General features: G+C 43.9%; 1 protein-coding gene across 13 annotated transcripts in view; it reads left to right on the top strand.

The window, feature by feature from the left end:
- Positions 1 to 27,000, top strand: part of Sema6d (semaphorin 6D) — a 58,166-nt gene extending 31,166 nt beyond the window's left edge. For 2 of the 13 annotated variants that reach the window (XM_029471717.2, XM_029471712.2), the window contains exons 2-19: positions 12,505 to 12,667; positions 13,070 to 13,181; positions 13,719 to 13,779; positions 13,948 to 14,010; positions 14,117 to 14,218; positions 14,452 to 14,542; positions 14,983 to 15,102; positions 15,792 to 15,880; positions 16,606 to 16,823; positions 16,944 to 17,075; positions 17,385 to 17,540; positions 17,625 to 17,798; positions 18,586 to 18,726; positions 18,825 to 18,902; positions 19,257 to 19,357; positions 19,706 to 19,762; positions 21,236 to 21,403; positions 23,049 to 27,000. In XM_029471717.2, coding sequence (XP_029327577.1) covers positions 12,559 to 12,667; positions 13,070 to 13,181; positions 13,719 to 13,779; positions 13,948 to 14,010; positions 14,117 to 14,218; positions 14,452 to 14,542; positions 14,983 to 15,102; positions 15,792 to 15,880; positions 16,606 to 16,823; positions 16,944 to 17,075; positions 17,385 to 17,540; positions 17,625 to 17,798; positions 18,586 to 18,726; positions 18,825 to 18,902; positions 19,257 to 19,357; positions 19,706 to 19,762; positions 21,236 to 21,403; positions 23,049 to 24,337 — 3,261 coding nt within the window. In that variant the 5' untranslated portion in view covers positions 12,505 to 12,558 and the 3' untranslated portion in view covers positions 24,338 to 27,000. The remainder of the gene's footprint in view (positions 1 to 12,504; positions 12,668 to 13,069; positions 13,182 to 13,718; positions 13,780 to 13,947; positions 14,011 to 14,116; positions 14,219 to 14,451; positions 14,543 to 14,982; positions 15,103 to 15,791; positions 15,881 to 16,605; positions 16,824 to 16,943; positions 17,076 to 17,384; positions 17,541 to 17,624; positions 17,799 to 18,585; positions 18,727 to 18,824; positions 18,903 to 19,256; positions 19,358 to 19,705; positions 19,763 to 21,235; positions 21,404 to 23,048) is intronic. The other 11 variants (XM_085834506.1, XM_029471721.2, XM_021177800.3 and 8 more) reach the window with 11 other exon arrangements.
- Positions 27,001 to 27,567: the final 567 nt, after the last annotated feature.

The raw sequence follows: 27,567 nt of genomic DNA, 5'->3' as shown, positions 1-27,567 counted from the left end.
CCGTCGAAAAGGAGCACACGTTCTCGACTTCTGTCATCCAGACCCCGTGGGCAGAACGAGGCACACACCCAGACCCCATTATCCCAAGCAGAATGTCACACACAGGCCATATGGCAGCCACAGCAGGTCATCTGGTGGAGTAAGCTGGTGTTCCAAAGACAAGCTGAGGCCTTTGGCATCCTGTCCTCCCAGGAGCCTGGGTTCTGCTTTTGTCTAGAGCAGTTACTTTTTCTAGAGACCAGAGAGGGAGCAGCCTTGGCTGGCACCTGGTGTGGAGAGCAGATAATGGTGGATGGACGACCTTCCTGCTAATGTCCCTCCTAACTAGTTAGCCTTGAAGACCATTGTGTCCTCTGGGTAAAAATAACAGCAACCAAAAAGGCACTGTTACCCAGTTATTCATTCTGGTCACCAAAGTCCCCTGCTGTGTGTTCCTTCCTTCCTTCCTTCCTTCCTTCCTTCCTTCCTTCCTTCCTTCCTTCCTTCCTTCCTTCCTCCCTCCCTCCCTCCCTCCCTCCCTCCCTCCCTTCCTTCCTTCCTTCCTTCCTTCCTCCCTCCCTTCCTCCCTTCCTTCTTTCCCTCCTTTCTTCCTTCCTTCCTCCTTTCCTTCCTTCCTTTGCTCCTTTCTTCCTTCCTTCCTCCCTTCCTTCTTTCCTCCAATCCTTCCCACCTTCCTTCCTTTTTCTTTCTTTCTTTCTTTCTTTCTTTCTTTCTTTCTTTCTTTCTTTCTTTCTTTCTTCTTTCTTTCTTTCTTTCTTTCTTTCTTCTTTCTTTCTTTCTTTCTTTCTTTCTTTCTTTCTTTCTTTCTTTCATGATCATTGCAAAGGTTCTTGTTTATAGTCTCAAAGATCTGGTCCTCATCTTGATCTCTCAAGGTGATTTATCGTTTGCCCTGGATAGCACATTCTTTCTGCTAAGATCTCGGTCTCATCATCCCATCAGTTGCTTGCCATCAGTTGCTTGTGGGTTTTTTTTTTCCTTACCTTCAATGAGGATTGTTGCTAGAACAATTTAGTTTAAAAAAAATGTTATCCTATCTGAGTTGAGGTTGCCTGGCAAAAGCTTGTAGGCAAGTTTTGACTGGAAATATCTGCCCCAGAGCAGTGGTTCTGATTACAGGACACATTGTGCAATTCCTATTCAGTTTGCTTAGAATTCGGCCAAGACAGGTTATATCCTGTTTTCTGTCCCTTCCTGCTCAATTTGTTTTCACTTCAGTTCCTCTTCAAATTATGAATAGAATCAGCAGAGCATTGCCGATTCTGATAGTAATTGTCATTGCTGTAAGAACATCCAGACACTTAATGAAAACCTGTTGCTTTTCACCAAACTTCAACTTCCCAGCTTTTTGCAGGCACATAAAATAAGCTGAAGATATGCAGAACTAGCTTAAGTTTTAGGAAGCATGGATTTTTAAAGCAAGCTATTAATAATGGATCCAACAGGCTCTGTGCCTCAGCCCCTGCCTTCTGTCCCCTGTGTGGCACCCACTGCCACCTTTTTCTCATCTGTCAGAATCTAGCCCTAAGAAAAGAAATTATGAATGCATTCATGCTGATTTAACCTGCTCTGTGCTTTAGCACAACTTAAATTTAGAAGAAAAATGGCCACCTACCAAAGCAAAGAGCTTTGCTGTGCAGTGTTTCAGGCCTTACTATGATGTTTGCTTGCTGAGTATTGGGATCAAATCAAGTAGGTTTCTTGGACAGACTTCTGCACCCGAAGCACCTCTCTCAAGAACCACTCTGCTCCCCTCTGTGTCAGGGAAGGTGTGAAGTGAGTGGAAATGGCATGAGGTGATAGGATGATCAAAAAACAGAATCACAAACAGAATCACTTAGTCCTACGTTCCTTTTGTAGGAAGGACTAGGTTTCCAGTGACGGGCAGACGTGAAAATCAGCATCTGTTGCATTTGTGGGCAACATTTTGGCTTCCCAGCCTGAGGCTCATGGCCTGAGGGCTCCTGTAGGTTGCATACACAAGCTGTGAGAGAGTATGTATCCACCGTATCAGCATTCACCCTAGCACGTAAGCCAGGTGTGTGCTACTGGTCTCTCAGACTCATCTCTTCTTGTGACTATTAAGTATTTACAAGCAACCTCCTTGAGGCCAAGCTTAGTGCCTCATGCTCGTTGAGAGAGAATGAGATGACATTCAACCATCCCATCTCTCTTGGTGAGACTGGATGCAAATATCCATTAATGAAATATTATCTTGCAATTTAATAGAGACAGGTAAAGTGATGAATTTGGTAGAAGACGGTTTTACATGATGCCATGATTAAGGGACACGTCCAGAGTCACTTGACTGGGAAACAATGCTAAGTGAATTTGAGTCCAGACACTTTGAGCAGTGAGCCTGAGTCTGTAGAGGTTGTTCAGAAGAGGAAGTCAAAATGAGGGATCCTGGGCTCAGTTTCAGACTTGTATAAAACTGAATTGCACCTAGCAGAGAATTTGGCATCTGGATCTGGGGTCAGAACATGGTCTGTGCTAAACATGAGGTTCAAAGAACCAGTGATGGAGAAGGCAGGTATGAGGAGACTGCCTGGGGACTCTGACTGAGACCTGAAGAGGCCTGACTTAGGGACTGGGCATGTTGAGATGATCAGAGGGAGGATGCTGCTCTCTGGCAGCTGGAGAGTTCTGGATCAGCTCATCATCCTCAGGAGCATCAGGAACCAAAGGAATAGCCAGCAGGACTGCTCAGCATGACTCAATGCCTTGGTAAAGCCCTTGGGCTTTATTGATAGACAGGAGCTAAGTTAGCCTGAAGTAGGTTAAAGGTGATAAAGTGGAGACAATGTGTTCAGGTTGCCACCAAAGAAGACTGGCTGGGAAAGGGACAGAGGGAGATGCTACAAACAGCCTCTGAGTGAGGGAGAGCCTGTTTGTGATTGGACCTACTTGGGATGCTTTCTTTTATGATGAGCGAGAGGAGCCCAGTGGGTGTTGATGTTAGAGCAGGCCAATATTGATCCAAGAAAGTAGCTGAAGGGAATTCAGAACCTTACCTCTGACCCTCAGAGGGAGAACATGGATCCTTGAAGAGTAAAGGTTCCTATGCTATTTGCTTTGATGTAACACTCAGGCCAGAGGAGTGCAACAACTTGTCTATGACACACAGCACTTTATGGACCTAGTGTCAAGGTCTCTAGTGTCTTTTGTCTCTAGTGTCAAGGTCTCTTTCTTCTCTTAATGTCACTGAGGGTAGGAGAGTACCTGACATGTTTCCCATGGTACTGAGCAAGCACAATCCTCCCAGATTCTCGTGTGCCTGCAGGGCTGCACCGAATGGAAGTTAGATGAGACAGCCACATTGTCACTTCCTCAGTGTATCACACAGCAGAGTTTCTGAAGGTTAATTGTAGCCTGTCATTAACACAATCATTCTGGACACCTCTTCCTTCTAACCAGCTATATCTCCAGAAGGATGAAGGGTCTCAGAGTTCAGGTCTTTCAGCTGCCCTTTTCTTGCTTGGTAAGATAAGAACCTGCATTCATTCCTATCTGCAAACTGTTTCTAAAGCCTGTGTGCAGAATAGGCTCACAGGACAGGTGTCTTCAATAAAAGAGCAGCTCTTTTCCAAGACACCTTATCAGGCAAGATCCTGAGGAGCCTGGATGTAAGGAGACACCCAAACATCCTCCCCTAACACCACTTAAGGGAGTCTTTCAGAAGTCTGTACAAATGCACTGGTGGCCTATGGTCCTGCCATGTCACCACACACTGTAGTGTTCTTGCTTTTGAGCCAAAAGTCATGTCATCCACCATTTTGATTACATGCTATTGTTAATTGCCAATTAAACCCCAAAGTCCTCCTTCTTTATAGAATGGGGACATACTGAATAAATCTAGATTCCCCCTTCCATAACTGACTTTGTGTTACAGTCCTGTATCTTGGTAGACACCAAGGAATAACAGTTAGCTCGCGTCTTGCTTTCTTTCAATCACCCCTAACCCATTGTTCTGTTCTGTCTTCGCCTGACATGCAAGGCTGTTAGACAGTAGACTTATAATTTCTGCAACTCTAGGGGCCACCATTCTCATTAAGGCTAGACTCCAGAGTGGATGACACTTTTTAGTTCCACACCTTCTCTCTCCTGCTTTAATCCTCAACAGTCTTAGTGAACTCAGTGCTGCTTGAGAGTGGAGTCTCAGTTGCCTATCCTTCTGGAGTTGGCTACCTTCTGTTGCTCTTTAATGTAAGAATCTAAATTAAATCGGAGCCCAAAAAGCTCCCATTGCTCTCAGTGAGTCAGCAGGGCTGTGGAGATTCAGAACTCACCGTCAGCCCTTTGGTTCACTCCTTTCAACATAGTTCACTGAAAATTGCCTCCAGGATTGTTGACCTAGCCACATATCCCTCCAAGGCAGGAGGAAAAGATTTTTGGGGGGCTCTGAAATCTTATTATTAAGAAGCCTAAGAACAGAGGTCAAGAACCCTTGTTCAGGTTGGTCAAAATGATGTGTATGTGTAATCCCAGCACTCAGGAGGCACGAGCAGAAGAAGCAATGAATGTTAGAAGCCTGGGCTACATAGTGGGGTCTAGGCCAGCCAGGGCTACAACCCACAAACAACAACAACAAACAAGCAAAACGGGATGAGAAGGAAAGGGGGAAATGGGACAAAGAGGAAGAGGAGAAGGTCCTATGTTTGTCAGTGCCAATAGCATAGACCACATCCCAGTGCCCAACACCATGCCAAGGTAGCAGAAACCCAGGTAGCAGGGATAGAGGCTCACTCTGAAGCTGAAAAGATGAGGACTCGGAATGAGATCAGTCCAGAAGGCCACACTCAAAGCACTAGGGTTGACTGTGAAGTGAATAGAGGGCCATGCAGCCACATGGCAAGGTTTGTATTCTGGAAAGACGATTTGGTTGTAACTAGACCATGAATGAGGGAGCAGGCATGGCGGCCTAGGGCGACAGAGGATGAAGCAGGAGGACCTTCCCTTTGAGGCCAGTTCAGTGAGACTCTGTCTGAAGAGGAAACAGTTAAGAAGGAGACAAACTTACAGGTGAATAAATGGTCAGATGAATGTGCTAGAAGGAGCACTGGAAAGCAGTGGGAAGAGCCAAATACGCTGTTTCATGTCTGGAATCACAGCATCAGGAGGTTGTACAAGAAGAAGTTGAGAGTGCAAGGCCAGTCTGGGCTTGAATTTCCAGGACAATGGGCTACAGTGTAAGACTGTCTCAGTTGGGGTGGGAACTTCTATGAATAGACATGTGACTAAAGCACCTTGGAGAGATTGTGACCCAGGGCTGTAAATGACCAGAAATAACCAGCATCTTCACAGCCTAGCCCCATTTAGAAAGCATAGGAGGTGAGGGAACCACGATGGAGAATAAACAACTTAAACCTCTGAATGGAAGGGAAGAAAGCAGGCAGCTGCAGGATCTGGGGTCATGAGAGCTTTTGTCCCTTCAACGGGGTAGGGTTTGAGACAGATGTGAACACCTGACATTATTCAATCAGTTAAAAAGTCAACCGCGTTATAGAAAAGACAGAGAGAGAAAAGGGAGGGGGTGTGGGAGCCTATGGATTTCTATTCAAGACTAAAGGGAAGAGTCTGCAGAGAAAGGGCTGACCGCAGAGACAGGGGGACCTGAATTCCCATCCCAGCACCCATGTAAACAGATGGGCAGGACAACATATCTCTAGCCCCAGCGGGATAAGGGGCTAAGAAGGGAAGTGAATGGGGTGGGCTCATCCTGCTCCTTAGCCAACAGACCTAGCCAGATGAGCTCCAGGTTCAAATGAGACGATGGAAGTTAAGGAGAACACAGAATACTAACCTCTGGCTCATGCATATCTGCGCATTCCACTCAGTACATACAAGCCCACATGAACTCATACAAACACCATTTGTGCACGCACACACACACAAGCACACATGCGCTCACGCATACGGAAAAAAGACAGCAGGAGTTGGTTAAAGAACAGGGGAAGAAGGGTCAGTGTACTTGGAATGAAGCAAGGCACTTAGAGGCTCCATTGTCAGGCTTAAGTATGTCACTGAGAGCAGAAATGAGTGGTATGTGGACTGTCCCTTGTGACTAGAAAGCATACCACGTCCTTGAGGCAGAGTAGAAACTTTAAGTTTATTAGAGAGTACTCAAGTTTAGAAAACAATCCAGGATCTCTGCGGAGTCTCAAACTGCCTTCTGTAGTTGGTAGTCAAGTGCTCTGTTCCTTGCAGTCAAATCAAACTAAATGCCTTCCCAGTGTTCCAGGCTATAGGGTAGATATGGGGATTAATCGCTGCTTGTCCAGGTTAGGGCCTTTGAAAGAAGGTTATTGCAGGCAGAGGAGACTGAAGCATCTATAGACATATTCAAGAAATGCATGACCTTTAATTATAGCGTCTGAAAGGAATGTTGAGACTGGAGAAGAAAGGGCAAGTAGTGGGCTAAAGGTTCTGATGGGAAGAAGGAGTTGTGAGAGTTAGCTAAGCAAGCATGCCTGCAAGGCAGGGGATTGACCCACCTGGGCCCTGCTTGACTTTTAACTTGATAGTTTCTGAGGAGGAGTTATAGGGTGGACTCATGAGCAAAGGAACCAGTAAAATCTTTGGAAGGCTCTAGAAACTAAGATGTTATCAGGCAACACAGTAGAGACAGAGGGGGCAAACCTTGTAAAGCAAAGGCAATGCTGGAGGGCAGAACAGAATGCTGGGAAGCCGGAAGAAAGAGGTTCCTCTTCTAATTCCCGTGTGGGAAGACTGCAGGGAACTGAAGTGCTCCCCTGTGAGGCATGGCGGTCGTGGGACCAATGTGGAATGGCTGGATTCTTGGCTTTCTTTCCTTCTTGGAAGTCAAGGGGCTTTCAGAAAGCCAGAGACAATTTACCAGCCTCTCTATCTGGGAACCATGGATTTCTGTATATTATATACTGTACACTATAAATATACAGAGAGGTTGTTTGACTCTGGGTGAATCCACTTGACCAAAAACTCCATTTTAGTTGGGTCTGCTAACAGAAAATTTCTTAAGTGTTTGTTTTTATAAAACTTTTCTGTGGGTTAAAAAAAAAATACTGCCCTCACTGCTCACAGAATTCTATGCTGGAATTTTATTTTCTTTCAACAGTTTTAGAAATCTCATTCTATGGTCTGCTGCCTTCCATCATTTCTGTTGGTAAGTCAGCTGTCAGGCAGTTCTTGTTCTTTTGAAAGTAATACATCTTTTTTAGCTTTTATCCATTTTTTATAAAATTTTCTTTGTCTTCAGGATCTAAAGTATAATATGTCTAAGTATAATTTTTCATTCTGTTTAGAAGTTCTTAGAGTTTTTTTAAGAAATGGGTAGCTTAATTTTTGTAAATTTTGAAAAAATACTGACTATTAAATATGCCTCCTGATTATATATATATACATCTATATACTTATATGTATGGACTATATATGTGTGTGTGTATATATGTGTGTGTGTATGTATATATATATATATATATATATATATATATATTGTATATATGTTCTTTTTCCAGTCTTTGAGCTCTCCACATTTCTGTCTGATAACTTCTTTAACTTACTTTCCAGTTCATTAATCTTCTCTTCAGTGACTTCCAGTCCTTTATTAGACACAGTTTTTATTAAGAAGTTTTAGTTACATGTAAGTTTTACTGTAAGATTTCCACTGAGTTCTACTTTATGGATTATGCTTCTTTGGTGAAATTATTCTTGTCATCCTTAGATATCCTTAGATAAAATCAGCTGTTTTGTTTATTCTGAGACAGGCTTTCAATATTTCCCTGGCTACCTTGTAACTCTAAGTAGACCAGACTAGCCTCAAATCATAGAGATCCATCTGTCCCTGTCTCTCAAGTGGTGGGATTGAAGAGGTGTGCCACCACACCCACCTACACTATTGTTTTCTTTAACATAAGCTTGATAACTCCAGTTATAGCATATCTGTTTTATTTTGTCTCTGAACTGGGTTGTAATGTCCAGTAATGGGTGTTTGATAATGAATATTGTATAAAAAAGTATTTTGGGGTGACTGGGTGATGTTACTTTTCTCATGGATGAAGTTACTTGTTGGGTAACAAATTTTCTCCTGGGGTGATGAAACATCCTTCTCACCGTAGATAGGGAACCTACAGTAGATCAAAGTGTGGTTACCACCAAAGTCCAACTCCGTGAACCAATAGCTTTTATGATGAGTGGTTACTTTCAGGAGCAGATATGACTCAAAGACAGCATCACCAAAGCCCACCCCAGCATAGGCCCATAAAAGCTGAGAACCTGGAGCTCACTGCACAGCCGCAGACAGCTCAACAGGTTGGAGACTGGCCTTTCCAGGTACCTTAGTTGATCTAAATTTCTTCTAGGTGGACCTTCTTGTCTGAGAGTCTTCTGTGTAGCTTTTCTCCTCTCCATCCTTCTTCCTCAGAGGAAACAGGGAAGGAACTACTGAATCTAGTCAATTTCAGAATGTTCTGGAACATATTTCTTGTTGGTGGTGGTGGTGGTGACCTCCCTGCTTGAGGAGTTCCCCTGCAGGATAAGATGTTTTCGGGAGGCAGAGGCAGAGGCAGGCAGATTTCTGAGTTCGAGGCCAGCCTGGTCTACAAAGTGAGTGCCAGGACAGCCAGGGCTATACAGAAAAACCCTGTCTCGGGGAAAAAAAAAAGATGTTTTAATCTCAGAGGAGACTATCACAGCATCACTTTATTTTGTCTTGAAATCAGGTAGGGTGGACGAACTCTGCGGCCGTCAGTCTGGAAGTTAGATTGCTGGAAGTTGTTTGGGATTCTTTGATTCTCCTTCTCTATGATGCAGCTTTTTGGGGCTATAAATGATGGGTTTTTGATATTTACTTATGGAGATCTTTTGTATATGTTGCTCTTCAGACTACCATCGATATTTTTTTCTTTCTACTTGTGTTCTCATTTGTAGCAACCTTAAGAATTGGCCAATCTGTAGGGTAAAATCAGGCATGACTGTGGAGCTCAGTCCTTGCATCCGTCTTCTCCTGTGGACACTGTCACTCAGGCACTGGGGTCCTGGGAGCTCCTTTTAAGAGTGCTGTTTTTTGACTCAGTGGTAATGTAATTACTAAAATATGATAAAATATGCTTATTCCTGTATCACCATTCTTTTTGACTGGATAGAGTAGCCCCACAGAGATGCCCTTTCATTAAGCTAGAGGACCTGGTTCTCCTCCTCAGTGGAGGGACAGCATTTATGAAACTGGACCTTGCCCTAAAGGAACCCCCCACCATGATAGTGAAGGCAAAACAGCAAGTTTTCCAGGCGGTTCTGCCTAACAGTGGGTGGGGATGGAGTAGCCTTCACATCGCTGTTGCCTAATAAGATGAAACCGTAAAGTGCAATATTTACTAAAAAGCTACTAGAATTTTTCTGTCAATCTGTGCTGTCGTAGATGTCTTCTATGAATCCCTTTCCTTAATCCCCACAGGGACCAGTGAGATAGTGAAGACAATTGCTTCTATTTTACCTTTGACAAACTGAAGTCCCAACTCAGGGAGTAAACATCACAGAAAATTTTTAGCTGTTTCTATCCCTCGGTTAGCATCCTTTACCATGGTTTGTTTGACTCTTGGCTTGCCCACTTCACCTAACTAGTGTCCTGATTCCAGTGAGCCCTAGAGTTCTTCAGCTCTTCCGCAAGGAAGCCAGACATGGTGCAACACATCTCTCATCCCAACACTTGGGAGGCTGAAATGTGAAGCCAGCCTGGGTGACACAAAGTTTCAAAAATCCTAATAAACTGAAGGGATTCTGTGTGGCTCAGCCCTTTACTTGGCGCATTTCCCTCACGGATTTTGAGATTCTTTCTGTGCATGGGCACACTCACTCACACACACATGCAGACACACTGACAGATACACACACACACACACACACACACACACACACACACACATACTCCCCATCCCTGCTTTGCTCTATGTACAACAAGAAATACTTTCTATGTGTAGCATCAACAGCAAAATGGTATCTTTTTTAAATTAAGCTTTCTTTGTAAACAGAAAGCAAATTGGTGGTGGGCTTATTTATGAGGGATTAGGTTGGCTGTAGACAGGGTATGGGGAGAGGCGACTTAAGTGTCAGAGGTGCTACAGGATGTCACAGTTCAGCCATAGCTAGGGGCTAGCTGTGAGTCAGCATGACCTGGCTTCAGTTCTTGTGGATGAGGGCTGCTTCCGGTGCTGGGACGCAGAGATGCTGCCTGGCTGATGTGAGCCAAGGAAGAAAGCCTCCCAGAACTTTCTGTTTCTGTGCACGTATTTCCACATTTCTTTAGGAGCAATGAGTGTTTGAGATCCTTTTTCACAATTCTGGGCAGAAAGAGCCAAGTGACTTTCCATCCGGAAGATGCAGTTTGGGACTGGTGCCACAGGCAAACTTGGTGCTTAGAGCACATTAGTCTTTTTAGGCTGCTAGAACTGTCTAGGGTCTGAACAAACAGAAAACATTAGGAACAAGTCAGGGAGAGGCTGCTTTGGAAGATGTAGCAAAGGGATTAAGGTTCGTTGTTACAACTGAAAACAGGAGGCAGAAATACTAGGACAAATTAATATGAGCTGCCTTGGAGTTGGGTTGGTAAAATTCTTAAGAGAAAGTTTGATAAGGGCTGACAAGTAAGAACCAGATATAAAATTTATTCTGTACGTCGTCCTTGAGCATTTTTAAATAGTCTTTCATTTGCAAGGAAAGTTGGATAAATCGCTACCCGTTTTTAGCTCCTCTTTTCACCAGACCTTGTCCAGACTCTTGAGGTCAGCCTGGCCAGCCACAGCTCAAACTTTGCTCAGAATCTACTGTGCGTTTAGTTCATTTTTATCTTGGTGAGAAGTGCTTTTCCCATATTTTATAAATAAGGAGTCTGATTGATTCTCTTAGAGATTGAAGCCCGTTCCCGGGGTCCATTAGCCAGCAATGGTAGAGTTCTGTCCAGTCTAAGCTCAGTGCAGAATGGTGCTGCCACCATTGCTGCCCCATCATACTTTGCAAAGCATTTTTGTTTATTAACTTAACTGCTATTGCCTATCAACAGAGGGTTTTTTTCGAAACATTATTCTCTCCATAGAGAACTAGGCCTGTTTTTTAAACATACAGTTTTACTCATGTATGACACACTTTAGTTCAAAAGAAAATGCGTGTGGGCAGTGCATATTTACAGTTTTTAATTTACTGAATGATTGTATTCTCCAGAATTTGAGATGGCTATTTATAACTTGCCCCCATGGTTCTTAAGTGTACAAACAGAAGCTATTATAATAACCATTGACAGCTTTGGTTGTGTAAAGAGCCATACCCTTGGAATCTCACAATCACGCCTCTCCCATTGGCTCAGAAAACCCAATTTTTTTCCCAGTGAGTTGCTAACATTTACAGATCTTTTAACTCTGTTCTCATAGTTTTATTGGGTTATTGATCTACAGTAACTGTACATATTTAATGTGTGATTTAATATCTGTGAAACATAACTTCAATAAAAAGGATGAATATAACCATTTCTCTCAAAAAGTCTCCTTGTAATACCATCTGTTTGAAAGAAACACGCCCCTTTATTTCCTCGGTCTAGTTTGGAGCACCGTGTCTGGTCAGGGACTCAGCTGCCTGATCTAGACCCCAGCCTTGTTCTAAAGTCACCATGAACGTCAGAGTGAATTCCTTCTCTTTGCCAGCCCTTAGTTTTCCCATTTAACAAAGGAAGGTGTTAAGCTTGAGGGTCCCCAAGGCCCCCTACAGCTCAAAAACAGAACCAATAAACCTAAGAGGGCAGTGTACTTAGAGTATTGGTTTGGGTCTGAATGGTTTTACTGTAGAATCTAGGTGTCCCTAGAGGCTGGGGACCAGCTGGCCTACTCTGTCACTCCCTGCTTTACTGATTGGTTTTCACGGAATCGTTTTATTTCTTTTCAATCCCTTTCCCCCTAATACAAGGTCACTGACCTCTTTCCACATTGGTCTTCAAAACACCTACTTCAGAATATAGAACTGTGACTTGGGCGGCGATGCTGGACCTGCAGCAGCTAGATCTAGATGTTTGATGCTCTACGGTAACAGTGGCAGAGGACAAGGTCATCAGCTCTGGCTTTTCAAGGCAGTTTAGGTCTTTCCTGAGAGGAAGAAACATGTTGTATCTATGTGTTTCAGGACTGGGGGAAGGGATGCAGATTGGAGTTTAATTAAAATTCTGATCCCTCTTTTGCCCACTTCCTTGCCAAGTTAGGAGCCAACACTTCTGTTTGGGGTTCTGGAGACTTTGCTGTGATGACATAGAGTTGCCTCCAAAATTCTGGCATATGCACTAAAAGCATCAATATGCTCACCAGGTGCTTCAGCGAGGCCTGGCTCGGGGCTGCCTTCTGTCTGTTCTTGCAGATACCTGTCTACCCCTGCTAGGTCTCTTGATAAATAGGGAACTATAGAAAGAGGTGGGCAAAAATTTGAACCGGCTACAAATGAGAAACCAGTTCCACCACAGCATAAAGGTCTTTCCATAATGCTTTTGTCTTCTAGGTAGCTAAGTGGGACTTCTGAGGAGGGGGAGCTCAGATTTCTTCTTGGCCAACCATGGGGTTCTTTCTGCTTTGGTTCTGCGTGCTGTTCCTTCTGGTCTCCAGGTTACGAGCGGTCAGCTTCCCAGAAGATGATGAGCCCCTTAACACGGTTGACTATCACTGTAAGTCACACAAAGCCATTCCTCGTTTGCAACGGAAGCCTTTTGTTTGTCTTTGTCTAGGTCTATTCATTTTCAGCATCAGAGACAAATTTTAATATGTCTTTACAATGTTTTGCACATTAGATCATCTGCAGTCTTTCCCTCGGCTGTGCAGAAACTGAGCCAGTGCTGTTGGGTACCATCCTGCAGCAGCCCAGACATAGAGATTATATATTTTCAGTAAAAAAGAAAAAGACCATTTGCTGACAATTCTCCATCTTTTACTAATTTATATTCAAGACCTTAAGAGAGGAATTTAGTTAAAACCCTTCCTACAAGTACTATATACAGCTAATCAATGCTGGCTATTGATTCTTCAGCTCTGTAATCCTGACTGATGGTTTAGCCCATTTTTACTTGCAGATTCAAGGCAATATCCGGTTTTTAGAGGACGCCCTTCAGGCAACGAATCGCAGCACAGGCTGGACTTTCAGCTGATGTTGAAAATTCGAGACACACTTTATATTGCTGGCAGGTAATTTTCCTTTCGTTGGTTTATTAGATTAAAATTCTTTTCTCTTGTGGTGCTTGCATTAATGTGTCTAGTTCATGAAAAACTAATATGTGATTGTGATCAAAAACTGCAAGTAGCCAAAAAATACTCTCATGAAGAGCATGCTGGGTACCAGGACAGAAAGCAGAGTTAAAGCGTTCAGTGTCACATCCAGAAATCACACATCATTATTTTGTCCCAAAGCAGTGGGGTTGGGGGAAATCATTCTTTATTCTTTCTTAACTTAGAATTTTTCTGGCAAATATCAGAAATATGTCTGTGCTTATGCCCAGTCAGTTTGCCCCAAGCCTGGAGAGAAAGGCTGTGCTTGTCCTGGCTGCAGCAATGCACAGAAGCATCTCACTAATGAGAAAGTACCCTGTTGACTTTGTTCAAGTCACAGAGAAGCCAGATGATCTTCAAAACACAGTAATGGCAGATCTGTAAAGGTGAAACAAGAAGCAGCATATAGCATTGATGCATTCGCAGGATATGACTGAACTGCCTTGTTTCCCACAGGGATCAAGTCTATACAGTGAACTTAAATGAAATCCCCCAAACAGAGGTGATACCGAGCAAGGTGAGCCGCTAGCTACAGAGGGCGAGTGTATCCACACTCCCCTGAGCTTCAGGAATGCCCCACCACCACCACCACCACCACCGCCCCCCCACGCCCCCCCCCCCCGCCCTCCGCCATTCAAAGTGCATCCAGTTAACACTAAACTCTGATTTTACTTGCTTAATCTAGAAGCTGACATGGAGGTCCAGACAACAGGATCGAGAAAATTGTGCTATGAAAGGCAAGCATAAAGTGAGTGCAGTGGACGGGTGCCTGCCACAGTCCCCTCTCGGTGGCTTTGCCACCATGACATCACCATGGGAGATGTCTGACTGCCGTGTGATTGTTTTTCCTTTAGGATGAATGCCACAACTTCATCAAAGTCTTTGTCCCAAGAAATGATGAGATGGTTTTTGTCTGTGGTACCAATGCTTTCAACCCGATGTGCAGATACTATAGGGTAAGTATCGTTTATAAGATGAATTTTTTCCTCCTCAACTATAATTTCCTTCACTGGTATGCTATTGGAGCTGAGCCTTCTCTGCTGTAACCCAGAGATTTGTCTTATCTCCGTTATAAGAGAATATAAAACAGAATCCCTCAAATAGAATTTCAGTATAAATAAAGCAATATTACCTTCAAACAAATACATTGAACAGATGTGACACAAGTGATTTTTTTTTCCTCTTGCAGTTGAGAACCTTAGAGTATGATGGGGAAGAAATTAGTGGCCTGGCACGATGCCCGTTTGATGCCCGACAAACCAATGTCGCCCTCTTTGCTGGTAAGAAGCTACAGTGTTTTGAATATCACTGATTAATGGCATTGAATTTGCAAGAGAATGTAAAGGAAGACACAGCTCATACCTTGGATATAGACCTTGACACAAACGTTTCAAAGGCTAAAGCCTGTGAACAAATTATTAAGAAGAATACGTGAAAAAAACAACAGGTGTATCTCAGCGACAAGTGACGAGTATACGTATTCTTACACGTGGCTCTATTATTAACTGACCCTGAATACATCGCTTAATTTTGGGTGCTTAGATCCTTCACCTGTAAAATTAGGTAATATCACAGGACAGCCAGTTAGAGGTTGAGGGACGAGCACTCGTGTAGTTTATTGCGTAGCTAATGGTGCCAGGTGAAACATTGCAGAGGGTAGCTGTGCTAACACCCTATAAGTAATCATGGTTATTTTACCAAATTATAACTTTGGTTTCAGATGGAAAACTCTATTCTGCCACAGTGGCTGATTTCCTGGCCAGTGATGCTGTCATTTACAGAAGCATGGGAGATGGATCTGCCCTTCGCACAATAAAATACGATTCCAAATGGATCAAAGGTGCCCAAAGGAGCGTTGCCTTGGGGTTTGGGGGAAGAGTTAGAAGGCTTAACTGGGAGCAGCAGCCAAGGCCAACGGGAAGTTCAGAGCATAACTTTGCTCATCTAGAATGAGCACATGGAGTTTTGCTTATTAACTATGACATTGGCAGGGAATGAGCAGACTAGTGGATGTGTCAGGGAATAAGTTCGTTCAGGCAGTCATGCAAGTGGCCAAAGCAAAAGCAGACAAGAGATGCTTTGTCTTTGTGTGACAAGTTGTCCTAACTCCAAATGCTTACAGCACAACCTCTCATACCACCATACTACCTTCCTATACACGTCTACCCATTTTGGAACTTTATTAGTGAGAATTGATGAGTTCATATTTATAGAGCCATCTTGTTCATTAAATTCTGAAAATCAAGGGTTTTAAAAAATTCTCAATATGAGATTTTCTTCCCTCGTTAAAGAGGTTAATGAATAAATCTGTTAAAACAAAGACCTTTGCTGTAGCTCAGTTCGCTGCAGGCCTTTTTCTTTTTTACAGTCCATTAGCTGACTTTAAAGACACAGGCTCTTGAAGCTTGAACACGCCCATATCGGGATGCCTTAGAATCATGGCTCCAAGTATGGTGTATAAACAGAGCCAGCGGTTGGGGGGTCTCACCCTGACTGAATTATCCTTCAAGAATTTCAATTCTCTTTCAGAACCACACTTCCTTCATGCCATAGAATATGGAAACTACGTCTATTTCTTCTTCAGAGAAATCGCCGTGGAGCATAATAACTTAGGCAAGGCAAGTATATGTGTTTGATGTGCACAGTGTGGACTTAAACTGAACGAAATCCCACCCACTCTGGAAGGGTGATGGGTACTCTCCTGTGTTGTTTCAAAGGGCTCACTTGAGTGCATTTAAGGGCGAGTAAGGGAGCTGGGTTGCTGATGGAAACGCTAACTGCTGGGAAATACCTCACAATGCTTAGAGTGGGAACAGCTGCCTCCTCGGGCTTTCAAAAGCTTTCATATTTTTATTTCTATCACCATAGAAAGTGGAGGCCTTTTTTACTCTTTAGAAAGCCATTGATGGTCTCATCCTTTCCAGTGTCAAAGGCAGAATGGAGAATGGGAACCCCTGTTCAATTTGGAGTGTTTCTGTAAAAGCCCATGTGCCCCTTAAGTATTGCAGACTCTTCTACGACCACATTCAAGGACCACACATCTTATTAATAATATGAGAAGCAGTAGACAAAGTTAGAGGCAGACGCACAGGCATGGTTTTCATCTAGCTGGGAAGCTAGATTGCTCAGGTCTCAGGGAGCATGCTTGGCAGAGTGAGAAAAGCTCTTCATGCATTCTAACTGTGCGGCAGTACAGGAAGGAGGTGGCTTGTTCTGCGCCAGACATCTATTTTCTTTTGTTTCCTTTGGTTTCTGTTTGTATCCCTCCCTTGAGTGGCAGCATTTTGTTGTGTTCCTCTTCTGTGCTCACAGTCCTCATGGCTTGGTTCTTGTCTCTGGGCAGGCTGTGTATTCCCGTGTGGCTCGCATTTGTAAAAACGACATGGGTGGCTCACAGCGGGTCCTGGAGAAACACTGGACTTCCTTCCTTAAGGCTCGGCTGAACTGCTCCGTTCCTGGAGATTCCTTTTTCTACTTCGACGTCCTGCAGTCTATAACAGACATAATCCAAATCAATGGCATCCCCACTGTGGTTGGGGTCTTCACCACACAGCTCAACAGGTGGGAACAAGCAGAACCCTGCCCCCCCACACACACACACACAGGGGCTCCGTACTCCCTGTGGGAACTGGGCATGGCCCCCACGGTCAGCCTCCTCCTTATGATTGTATCACTTTTCAGCATTCCTGGTTCTGCAGTCTGTGCCTTTAGCATGGACGACATTGAGAAAGTGTTCAAAGGGCGGTTCAAAGAGCAGAAAACCCCAGACTCTGTTTGGACAGCGGTTCCCGAAGACAAAGTACCAAAACCAAGGTAAAGAAAAGAGGCAAAGGTTTGTTTTATTAAACAGCCTCCCTCCCCCTAATGAACATCAGAACCATCTTAACATCTGTCATTCAGCCTCCCACCCCAGCAGAGCATCCCTCCGAGACCAATACATGTTATCCTGTGATGCCCTGTGCATTTGGCTCTGCAAATGCCCATAAAATTCTGGGAAATGACATTATTGCTCTAGTTTCTCTGCCCCTTCTTCCTTTCTTGACCCCTTCTCTACAGAATGTGTGCTTACCCCTTAAATCCAGCATGCGAGAAAATGATCAAAAGCTGCTGTTTTCGTTTCAGGCCTGGCTGTTGTGCCAAACACGGCCTCGCAGAAGCTTACAAGACCTCCATCGACTTTCCAGATGATACCCTGGCTTTCATCAAGTCCCACCCGCTGATGGACTCTGCCGTCCCACCCATTGCCGATGAGCCCTGGTTCACAAAGACACGGGTCAGGTGAGACCACACACAGGTCGTCGACTCCTACCCTTTTCTCCTGTCACAGGCCTCCTGATCTGACCCGCCTCTTTCCCCCACTAGGTACAGGTTGACAGCCATCGAAGTGGACCGTTCAGCGGGGCCATACCAAAACTACACAGTCATCTTTGTTGGCTCTGAAGCTGGCGTGGTACTTAAAGTTTTGGCAAAGACCAGTCCTTTCTCTCTGAATGACAGTGTGTTACTCGAAGAGATTGAAGCTTATAACCCAGCCAAGTAAGTATGCTTTGAGAGAATTCTTTTTAGCCCTACCACCACCCTTCCCCCGCCCCCCAAAAAATGACTGGCCATTTTCTCATCTGGCCATTTTCCTTTCAGACTTCTTAATTAGTGGTGCTTTTTACAGGTTCCATTTGGGGTTTATTTCTTCTTTATTATTTACCTCCCCCCATTGAAATGCTTTTCAGCCTTGTTTGTTTTTGTAAGCCCACTGGGGCCAGGAGGGTGAACAGCTGATGAGTTTAAAAATAAGGCATCCCCCCCTTCCTCACCTGTGACAAATGAGAATATTTTAGCACTGTCTTACCTTGCAGATCTATTTTGGGATGCTGCATGTGGCACAGTTGGTCGTAAGCATGCACACAGAGAGTATACTTAGAGTTTAGCAAGATAGTTTGGACAATTCAAGCACATAAAGAGTGAGCGAGGGAAGTTGAATACAGGAGACACCCAGAGGCCTCTAGCGTGGGAGGATTTAAACGCATTAGAATGCCATCCTTTCTAGTTTTCTAGAGTCTGACAAGTCCTTCACAGCTGCAACCCCATTCAGCCAGGAAAGCAATTTTAAAGACCCTTTCTTTGTTCAGCCTGAAATGTAATCATCTACACACACACACACACACACACACACACACACACACACAAAATCATAGAGCTATATATCCCATCATTATTATTTCTCAAATTAGGCACTTGGTTTGGTTGGCTGCCAAATCACGCCTCTTGTATGAGTTGCTGCAGGCTTGACTTCAGTGTATGTTTCCAAAATGTAACCACCACATAGGTGCAGCGCCGAGAGTGAGGAGGACAGAAAGGTGGTCTCATTACAGCTGGACAAGGATCACCATGCTTTATACGTGGCCTTCTCTAGCTGCGTGGTCCGCATCCCACTCAGCCGCTGTGAGCGCTACGGATCGTGTAAAAAGTAAGCCCCCTTGTTCCTATGCATTCCTGCTCTCTCAGTGGCAAGTCCTGTGCGCATAAGAAGGATCCACATCACGGTTTGTTTGTTTTTTTCTCCAGGTCTTGCATTGCATCTCGTGACCCGTACTGTGGTTGGTTAAGCCAGGGAGTTTGTGAGAGAGTGACCCTCGGGATGCTGTAAGTACACTGGACCTCCAAGCCATTTTCTCTCAGGGCAGCAACAGCTTAAAAACAAAATGCTTTAGCCCCACCTCTACTGCTTTTCTTTTCCTTCATTTCTTGTTCTGGTGTGTGGGGGGGAGGGGAGTTTTTAAAAAGAAGATCTAAAATTTGAGAGGGGAATGAGATTTAGATACAACAAGCCTTGAGGGCAGTAGATTGTGAAGAGAGACAGTTTTGCTCTCTTAGGCACCCTTGTTAAACTAATTCCGTTGGCAAGCGTGTTGAATCGTTAGTGCACTCTCTCTGCTGACTCTGACTAACCAGTCTGTATTCTCGGCTCTGTCCTGGTTGTCCCTTGTCCCTATGAAGGCTGTTAACTGAAGACTTCTTTGCTTTCCATAACCACAGCGCTGGAGGATATGAACAGGACACGGAGTATGGCAACACGGCCCACCTAGGGGACTGCCACGGTAAGACAGACGCCTCCCTGCCCTCTGCTACTCCTTTGGACCACACTTTGCACGCAAACATTATTTTACAACCAGCCTTGATAATGACTCGGGACACATACCACCTAGCATTTAACGTAAACTTGGAAAAAGCTGAGCTCTTTGGTCATGGGGGTCCCTTAGAAGAGATTCTGAGTTTTTCGTTTCCTTCGCCATTTGCACTTTTGTAAATAAACAGTATAGAGAAAGATAGTGTAACCAGTAAACTTCTAGTTTGTAGTCTTTTCTTTGGACTTTTCTCTGTTACTTGGAGTTCGTGCTTTCTTTCCGTTACTCTTCACTGATGACGTGTTCCTTTGATCCCTTTAGAAAGTTTGCCTCCTTCAACTACACCAGATTACAAAATATTTGGCGGTCCAACATCTGGTTAGTTTTTTTTAATTTTTTTGAATTAACAGTCTTTTCTTTCCTTCAGTTCAGCATTTTCTGCCCCTCTTCCCCACCCCACCCCTCCTTTTGCGCAGTTTGGCAGCCCTCCATTTTTCTGCTTTGACTCATAACCCTCTGAAGGTCCTGAGAGATGTTTTCTTACTCAGCCCTCCACCCGTGTGTAGCATGGAATGGTTCATCATTGACCAAGGCACATCCTTAAGGAAAGTCCAATGGGGTGACATATTCTGCATTTCAATTGCACGCCAGCCGCCCAGCTCCCTTCTCTCGACCCTTTGCATTGTGAATGCTCCCTCTGGCCATCTCTATCCATGGATGACAGAATTGCATAATTTTCCCCTTCTCTCCCCACCTTTCATACAAACAAGGAATGAACAATACACATTTTTCAAAAATGTGTATTTTTAAGTTCTAAAGATCTTTTTTTGAATGTTTTTGTGGCAATCCCAGGAATCTCTGAATGTTGTGTTCTCAGTGGTGTGAAAGAAGCTAGCTTCAGTTGAATGAAGCTGGATTTTGATTTTCAAAGATGTACCGTGGGGTCTCCATGCACATCTGTCTGTGTTTGTTTCGAGGTCTCTTCCTGTAACTATTAGGTCAGTCCATACCGTGTCTAAAAGCGTATGCTTATATAGTCATGGACATCTACTAGGCTAAAGCTCGCAATAGACACGGAAAGGTTCAGTTGTTCTTCAGACTCTGCTGCGTTAGGGGTCACATCAGTTTCATCCCTCAGGGGGGAGAAAAGGGTGGCCTATCTCATGTATCCCAGCATCCTTAGTCAGTGTATACATCCCATTGCTCGTGCATGGGTTACTGCTAACTCTTTGGAAGAAACTCCCCAGGTATTTCGGACAACACAGCAAGGTTTGTGCTGCACTGTGGATGGAGTCTCTCAGTGCATTGAGAAACCTACAAATGGACAGAGAGGCCTTGGGGAAGCAGAGTGGCGGCCTCTTAGGTAGAACAGGTTTATCAGGTCCAAGACCAAGTGTTTACTTGGACCTGACCAGATATTTTCTAAATGTAATTCCATTATAGCTTCTCCAGGGAAGGAAAGCATATAGAGACCCCAGCCATTCACAAAGGTCCTCTGTACATTACACATCACAAATAAATTAAATGATCCCGAGAGCTAGCTGGAGAGAGCCAGGGTCTGCCCAAGTTGGGGCTTACGATACTTTTCCACGAGGAGGCTTCAGTAGGAATGTTCACCTGTCTTTTACTTTGGAAATCTGCATAATGTATCTTCATTGTCAGCTTTTAGTTTTTACATCTCTCTTGCAAGAAAAAGAAAAAAAAATCTGGTCTCGTTCCCTTGAGGGGGCTTTTACCAAATTCTAGGACAGGATTTCTGAGAACACGTACGTGACTTTCAAATGCAAGGATGCAATCAGAAAAGTCTTCTTGACGCTAGCCATGTTAATGGTCATCTGTTTGCCACCACAGACATGGAGGTATCCTCATCTTCTGTTACCACTGTGGCAAGTAGCCCAGAAATTACATCTAAAGTGATTGATACCTGGAGACCTAAACTGACGAGCTCCCGGAAATTTGTAGTTCAAGATGACCCAAACACTTCTGATTTTACTGATACTATATCAGGTATCCCAAAGGGTAAGGCCTGGCCAGGCACTTCATCTCTGACTGCATGGAAACCTGATCCCTAGCCTGGCTCTCAGAGGTGAAACTAAAGTAGAGCCACAGTCCCTCTGGCCACAGTGACTTTGCTCTCCTGTGGTTTTTAAGTCTGAGTGCATTCCTGCCCACAACATGGCTCCTGAGACAGCCACTCAGACAATCTAATCTGTATTGGGTTCTGCTGGCAGATGCTGAGAGCCTGCTGAATATCAGAGGATTCTGAGGGTCACCCTCTCAATATCAAAGGACAAAAGCTCGCAGATGATAAATACCTGTTACCAAATATTTTTATCTGGGAGGCTGTCTCAGCCCCTTCTTAGCTTCATCTGCAGATGTAATGTGGAAAAGATATGCAGGGTGACAAGTTGTCCAAATGCCACAAGTGGCAAAGGGTGGCATAGTACTTATCTGTAATTACTACGTTCAGCCCATAATAGGTGAAGTTTAAAAGCTGTATGATCAATTTGCTTGTAAGATTTAATACTCTAGAAAAAAAAAAGTGTCTGTGCCCTTGTGTGTAAGCTACGGTATCAGGTTTCCTGCCAGTTCTATGGCACTGCCTTGTCACTTATGATTTACTTCTGTTGATTTTGTTTTGTTTTATTTATATTTTCATTGCAAACAATTTTATAATCATTATTTCTGTTTTGATTTCTTTCAGTAATACCATTTCTTTGTTCTTTTCTCTCCTGGTCTTTCACAACACCATTAAATTCAACAGCTTTGACAACTGATTGAAAGCAACTAATATTCAAGGGCCTTATTACTAACTTAATGCCAGAGAACCTTCCCAGTCCCTCTGACTCAGTTGGCTGCATGTAGAACATGTAACAGACTTGAATACCTCTACGCCTAACGTTTCGCTGACCGATTGTTAGATGTCTGTGGTTGCATTAAAATTTCCAATAATTACAAACTAACTCACTCTTCCCTTTCTAGGTCTAATTTAAGTATTTCTCAAATGCCTCCAGATAATTTAAGGATATTCTTAAACTAATATATAGAGAATTATTTTCTTACCCTGTCCAGTGTCCTTACATAGTAGATACTTTATGAATATTTCATCCCAAGATGAAATTTCAAAACAGAACGTGAAGACAAATGCACGAGTGTACATTTGTACTTAACACTGACCAAGTTCTTGCTTTGTGCTTGTGACCAGTTACGTTTCTGTCCCAGTTAACCCAACTGTATTAGCATAGCTATTGGAGCGTGATGTGTGTGTTTGTTAATTTGGACCTTTGCTTAACCCCAGCAGCAACTCTTTAATCCTGGTTTAAGACTTAGATGAGCATCATAAGGTACATGTTTCCTGAACTGTTCTAACTCTGCTCTCTAGATAGAAACTCTTAAAATTCCTAACAACTGTGTAAGAGATGGGGTGAAAGGAGAGAGAAGTCTACACCAAAGACTTGAACAGCAAGCATACATGTTTCTGGAAATTTTATTGTGACTTCAGGGGGCAGGGGGTGGGATACTGTGAAAGTTTGATGTCTTCTTGCTCTCGTAAGCTAGGCATATGGAGTTTGAAGGTAGTATATTGATTCAGTATAAGCTATTTTATATTTAATAGGTTTTTTTTTAAAGCATTTTGTTCAAAGCCTTCCCGTGTCTGTTGCAGGTGTACGGTGGGAAGTCCAGTCTGGAGAATCCAACCAGATGGTCCACATGAATGTCCTCATCACCTGCGTGTTTGCCGCTTTTGTCTTGGGCGCGTTCATCGCAGGAGTGGCCGTATACTGCTACCGTGACATGTTCATGCGGAAGAACAGAAAGATCCATAAAGACGCAGAATCCGCCCAGTCGTGTACAGACTCCAGCGGAAGCTTTGCCAAGCTGAATGGCCTCTTTGACAGCCCCGTCAAGGAATACCAGCAGAACATTGATTCTCCCAAACTCTACAGCAACCTGCTGACCAGTCGGAAGGAACTGCCACCAAACACGGATACAAAGTCCATGGCCGTGGAGCACAGAGGCCAGCCTCCCGAGCTGGCTGCTCTCCCCACGCCGGAATCCACACCTGTCCTCCACCAGAAGACCCTGCAGGCCATGAAGAGCCACTCTGAGAAGGCCCACGGCCACGGTGCTTCAAGGAAAGAACACCCCCAGTTTTTTCCTTCTAGTCCTCCACCCCATTCCCCATTGAGTCACGGGCATATCCCCAGTGCCATCGTTCTTCCAAACGCCACTCACGACTACAATACATCCTTCTCAAACTCGAATGCCCACAAAGCCGAAAAGAAGCTTCAGAGCATGGATCACCCTCTTACGAAGTCATCCAGTAAGCGGGAGCACCGGCGGTCTGTGGATTCCAGGAATACCCTCAATGATCTCCTGAAGCATCTAAATGACCCAAACAGTAACCCCAAAGCCATCCTGGGAGAGATCCATATGGCTCATCAAACCCTCATGCTGGACCCAGTGGGACCAATGGCTGAGGTCCCACCCAAGGTCCCTAACCGGGAGGCATCTCTGTACTCCCCTCCCTCCACACTCCCCAGAAATAGTCCAACCAAGAGAGTAGATGTCCCCACCACTCCTGGGGTGCCAATGACTTCTCTGGAAAGACAAAGGGGTTATCACAAAAATTCCTCCCAGAGGCACTCTATATCTGCCGTGCCTAAAAACTTAAACTCACCAAATGGTGTTTTGTTATCTAGACAGCCGAGTATGAACCGTGGAGGCTATATGCCCACCCCAACAGGGGCGAAGGTGGACTATATTCAGGGGACACCGGTGAGTGTTCATCTACAGCCCTCCCTCTCCAGACAGAGCAGCTATACCAGTAATGGCACCCTCCCCAGGACGGGACTAAAGAGGACACCATCCTTAAAACCTGATGTGCCACCAAAGCCTTCCTTTGTTCCGCAAACCACATCTGTCAGACCACTGAACAAGTATACGTACTAGGCCTCAAGTGTGCTATTCCCGTGTGGCTTTATCCTGTCTCTGCTGTTTCGAGGAAGCTGTGAGGGTACCTTCAGATGAGATACCTGCTTGTATTTTAAGAGAAACAAGTAGCCAAAGAAACTCTGTCACTTTGGTAACACCAGAACTTGCCACATGTAGCTACTACAGCAAGGCTTCTGTGTACTTGCCGGAAACGAAGGGAGGTCCTGCTCATTCCATTTCTTTCGTTTGAAGCCGAAGGGATGTGTCGCCAGCGAAGGCTCCCTTCACCAGTGTAAAGAGCTGATACAGTACTCAGAAGACTGAACAAATACTTGAAAATGGGTTCAATGTAGACTGCCATTCTGTGTGGTCTTCCCATTCAATGTGAACATTTTAATATGTATGCATTCACCTTGCCTCTTGCACAAATGTCAAAATGGAAAGATGGGAATGTCTCAAAACAAAATGAGCTTGGAGATTACCAAGCAGTTTGCTGAAAATTCAGTCTTTGACCCAAACTGTAGCAATTTTTTTTTCTGGTGTGGCACTGTTTTGTTTTGTTTTGTTTTGTTTTGTTTTGTTTTGTTTTTCAATGCCACCAACAAACTGTGTTAAGAGAGGGGTGTGTGTGTGTGTGTGAGAGAGAGAGAGAGAGAGAGAGAGAGAGAGAGAGAGAGAGAGAGGGAGAGAGAGAGAGAGATCTACCCATTAGCATTGATTTAGGTGCCCATTGCATCTTTGTACTGTGGAGTTGTTTACAGTAAGCATGACTGAACAGGCACTAACATCCTCCTACACCGGTCCATCGTGTTGGGCTCTGATAAGGACTAGACAAGGCTTCTCTGACTGTCAAGTGATTGACATAACCTATGTGGTATCCGGTGTCAGAACATTTAAGCGTTCTAAATAATTTTGTGCTGCTATCCATCAGAACGTCTATTTCAGCCTTGCCAGCTTAAGAACTTAGAGAAATTAAGAGGTATCCTTGATGTATCTACCAGTATTCAGTAGTAACATTTACCTGTCCACTGTGAATCAAAGCCTGGGGCACGCTACTCAACCTCGGACACACTTACAGGCGTTTATTTTGATTGTGTTATTTTATTTTCCATACAGTAAAAAATTCCCTCTCTTAACTCCTCTCACCCCCAACTCCCAAGGCGAAAGAGAAACCAAAAGTAGGACAAAAGAAAGAGACAGACAGAAAAAGACAGACAGAACAGGAATTACAGTTGGCTTAGCAGGGAGGATCTGTAGAGCTCTTGGTGATCCTTCCTCCATGTGTGTCCTGTGAGGATTTTGCTCATGAGTCATGCAGGCAGTGACAGTGAAATGTAAATACCACATGTGAGTTTACCTGGATCTGTGCATTTTGTGCCTTATTCACGCGAGTGGTAGAAGTTCCGCGGTATGTTGAGTGTTTCCACTACAAAGCATCATTTCCCATGTGCCACTTGTAAATGTTTTGCAGCCAGCACCTGAAGACTTCTTATACAGTCATAAAGCAACCTAGAGCGATTTGTTGTTGAGCAACGCGCCCCTTCCCTCCAGGATCAGAAGCAGCACCCACCCTTGCCATGATAAACATTCCATCCCCTGCTGTTCTGATAATGTGAAGTCAGATGAGGGTTCCCAGAGAATGTGGCACCTGCGGAAACCATGTCTAGAGTCGTTTCTATGTAGCTTGGCAGAGCCCACTGATGGCTGCAGGTGTGTAGCCTACTGACAGCTTTGGTTAACCCACTGCACATCACCCAGTCATTTACCTAACTTACTCTAGAAATGTCCACAGCCAAGGAAGGCTCCTGAGCCAGTCAGGCAGAGTTCAAGTGATATCTTGGGACAGTGACGATGGCCTGCATTACTTGGGGGAGGATGGGGTACAAGACACCAGATCATTTTTATACAGGATGTAGAGTACTGACGCGGTTGATCTTTTCCTTCAAGAACATTCTTTTCTATAGAAAAATGATTCCCTGTGATCTTCTGGAAGCTCCAAAGCTGAAACCCTTCAGCTTTGCAACTAAAAATATTACAGTTTAATAATCAATTAAACCAACCAACAATAAGCACTACACATCTGCCACCAACAATGTTGTTTGCATTTACCTTACCAATATTAATCCCAGCGTGGTAACTGTGTGACCCCGATAACATTTTGTAACATTGTGCTGCCTTAGAGTTTGTACTGTGAGTTCTATCAGTATTTATGTTGAAATTTCTAACATGGATTCTAGTCTCTATTCTGTTAATTTAATTTTAAATGCTTTATCCATTTGTGCAAAGGTAAACACAGATTGTATCTTTTTTAATGGTACGGCATAAAAAAATAACCCTAAAGTGAAGTGGCTCTATACTGTTTTATAGAGTACTTTAACGTGTATAGATATCTTGTAAACTTGTATTGTGGATGTGTAAATAATATGTACTTTGGGTTTTTAACACCGCATGTAAAGTCAAAATAAAATATCCAAGTCATTACATCCTGCCTTTTGATGTTAACAAGTTTGCACTGCATCATGCTTTTATGCTAGTCATGCCGTATTTATTAAATATGTTCTTAAAGTCTAAGAACATATTCTTCCCTTGAAATTTTTGTTACCTGGTCACATTATGCTCCATTCTCTCCTTGGAAGACTCTTGTTGAAGGCTGGAGCCAGAAATGAGACAGGCAGGTCAGAAAGCCCCATGACCTAAATAAAGCCCTGCATCCACAGCCAAATGCTTATCTTGGACCTTGATTCACTTAAAGGGAAATTTAGAGTTCTCACCTTATGGGTTGGGGAGATGGCTCAGTGGGTAGAATGCTTGCTATGCAGTCATAAGGACCAGAGTCTGAACCCCAGCATTTTAAACTTAGCACAGTAGCACTTCATAAGTCCAAAGCTCCCAATAGATGGAAAGCAGAGACCTGGGAAACCAAACAGACTAGCTCACCTAGTGTAGACTGGTGAACAAGAGACCTGTCTCAAGCATGGTGGAAATGGACCACCTACAGCCCTGGATGTCCTCTGAACTTCACACATGCACCATAGCATGCATGAATCTATACAAAACATGTACACACATACATACACCATGGAAAGATACCACACAAAGAAATCATGATTTATATTAGCACATAAAATATAAATGTACTTTAAGTTGAGAATTACTACTGGCAAACTCTTGTCGATGTTTGATATGTGGAAGGCCTCCACCCCATTGTACAATAGGAAATGAATTCCCTAAATATTCACGTAGAAGGT

Source organism: Mus caroli, unplaced genomic scaffold, assembly GCF_978045245.1.
Source record: "Mus caroli unplaced genomic scaffold, Mus_caroli_1 scaffold_2, whole genome shotgun sequence".
Lineage (NCBI taxonomy): Eukaryota > Metazoa > Chordata > Mammalia > Rodentia > Muridae > Mus > Mus caroli.
The sequence above is the reverse complement of the archived record's forward strand: the minus strand, read 5'-3'. Positions and strand labels throughout refer to the sequence as shown.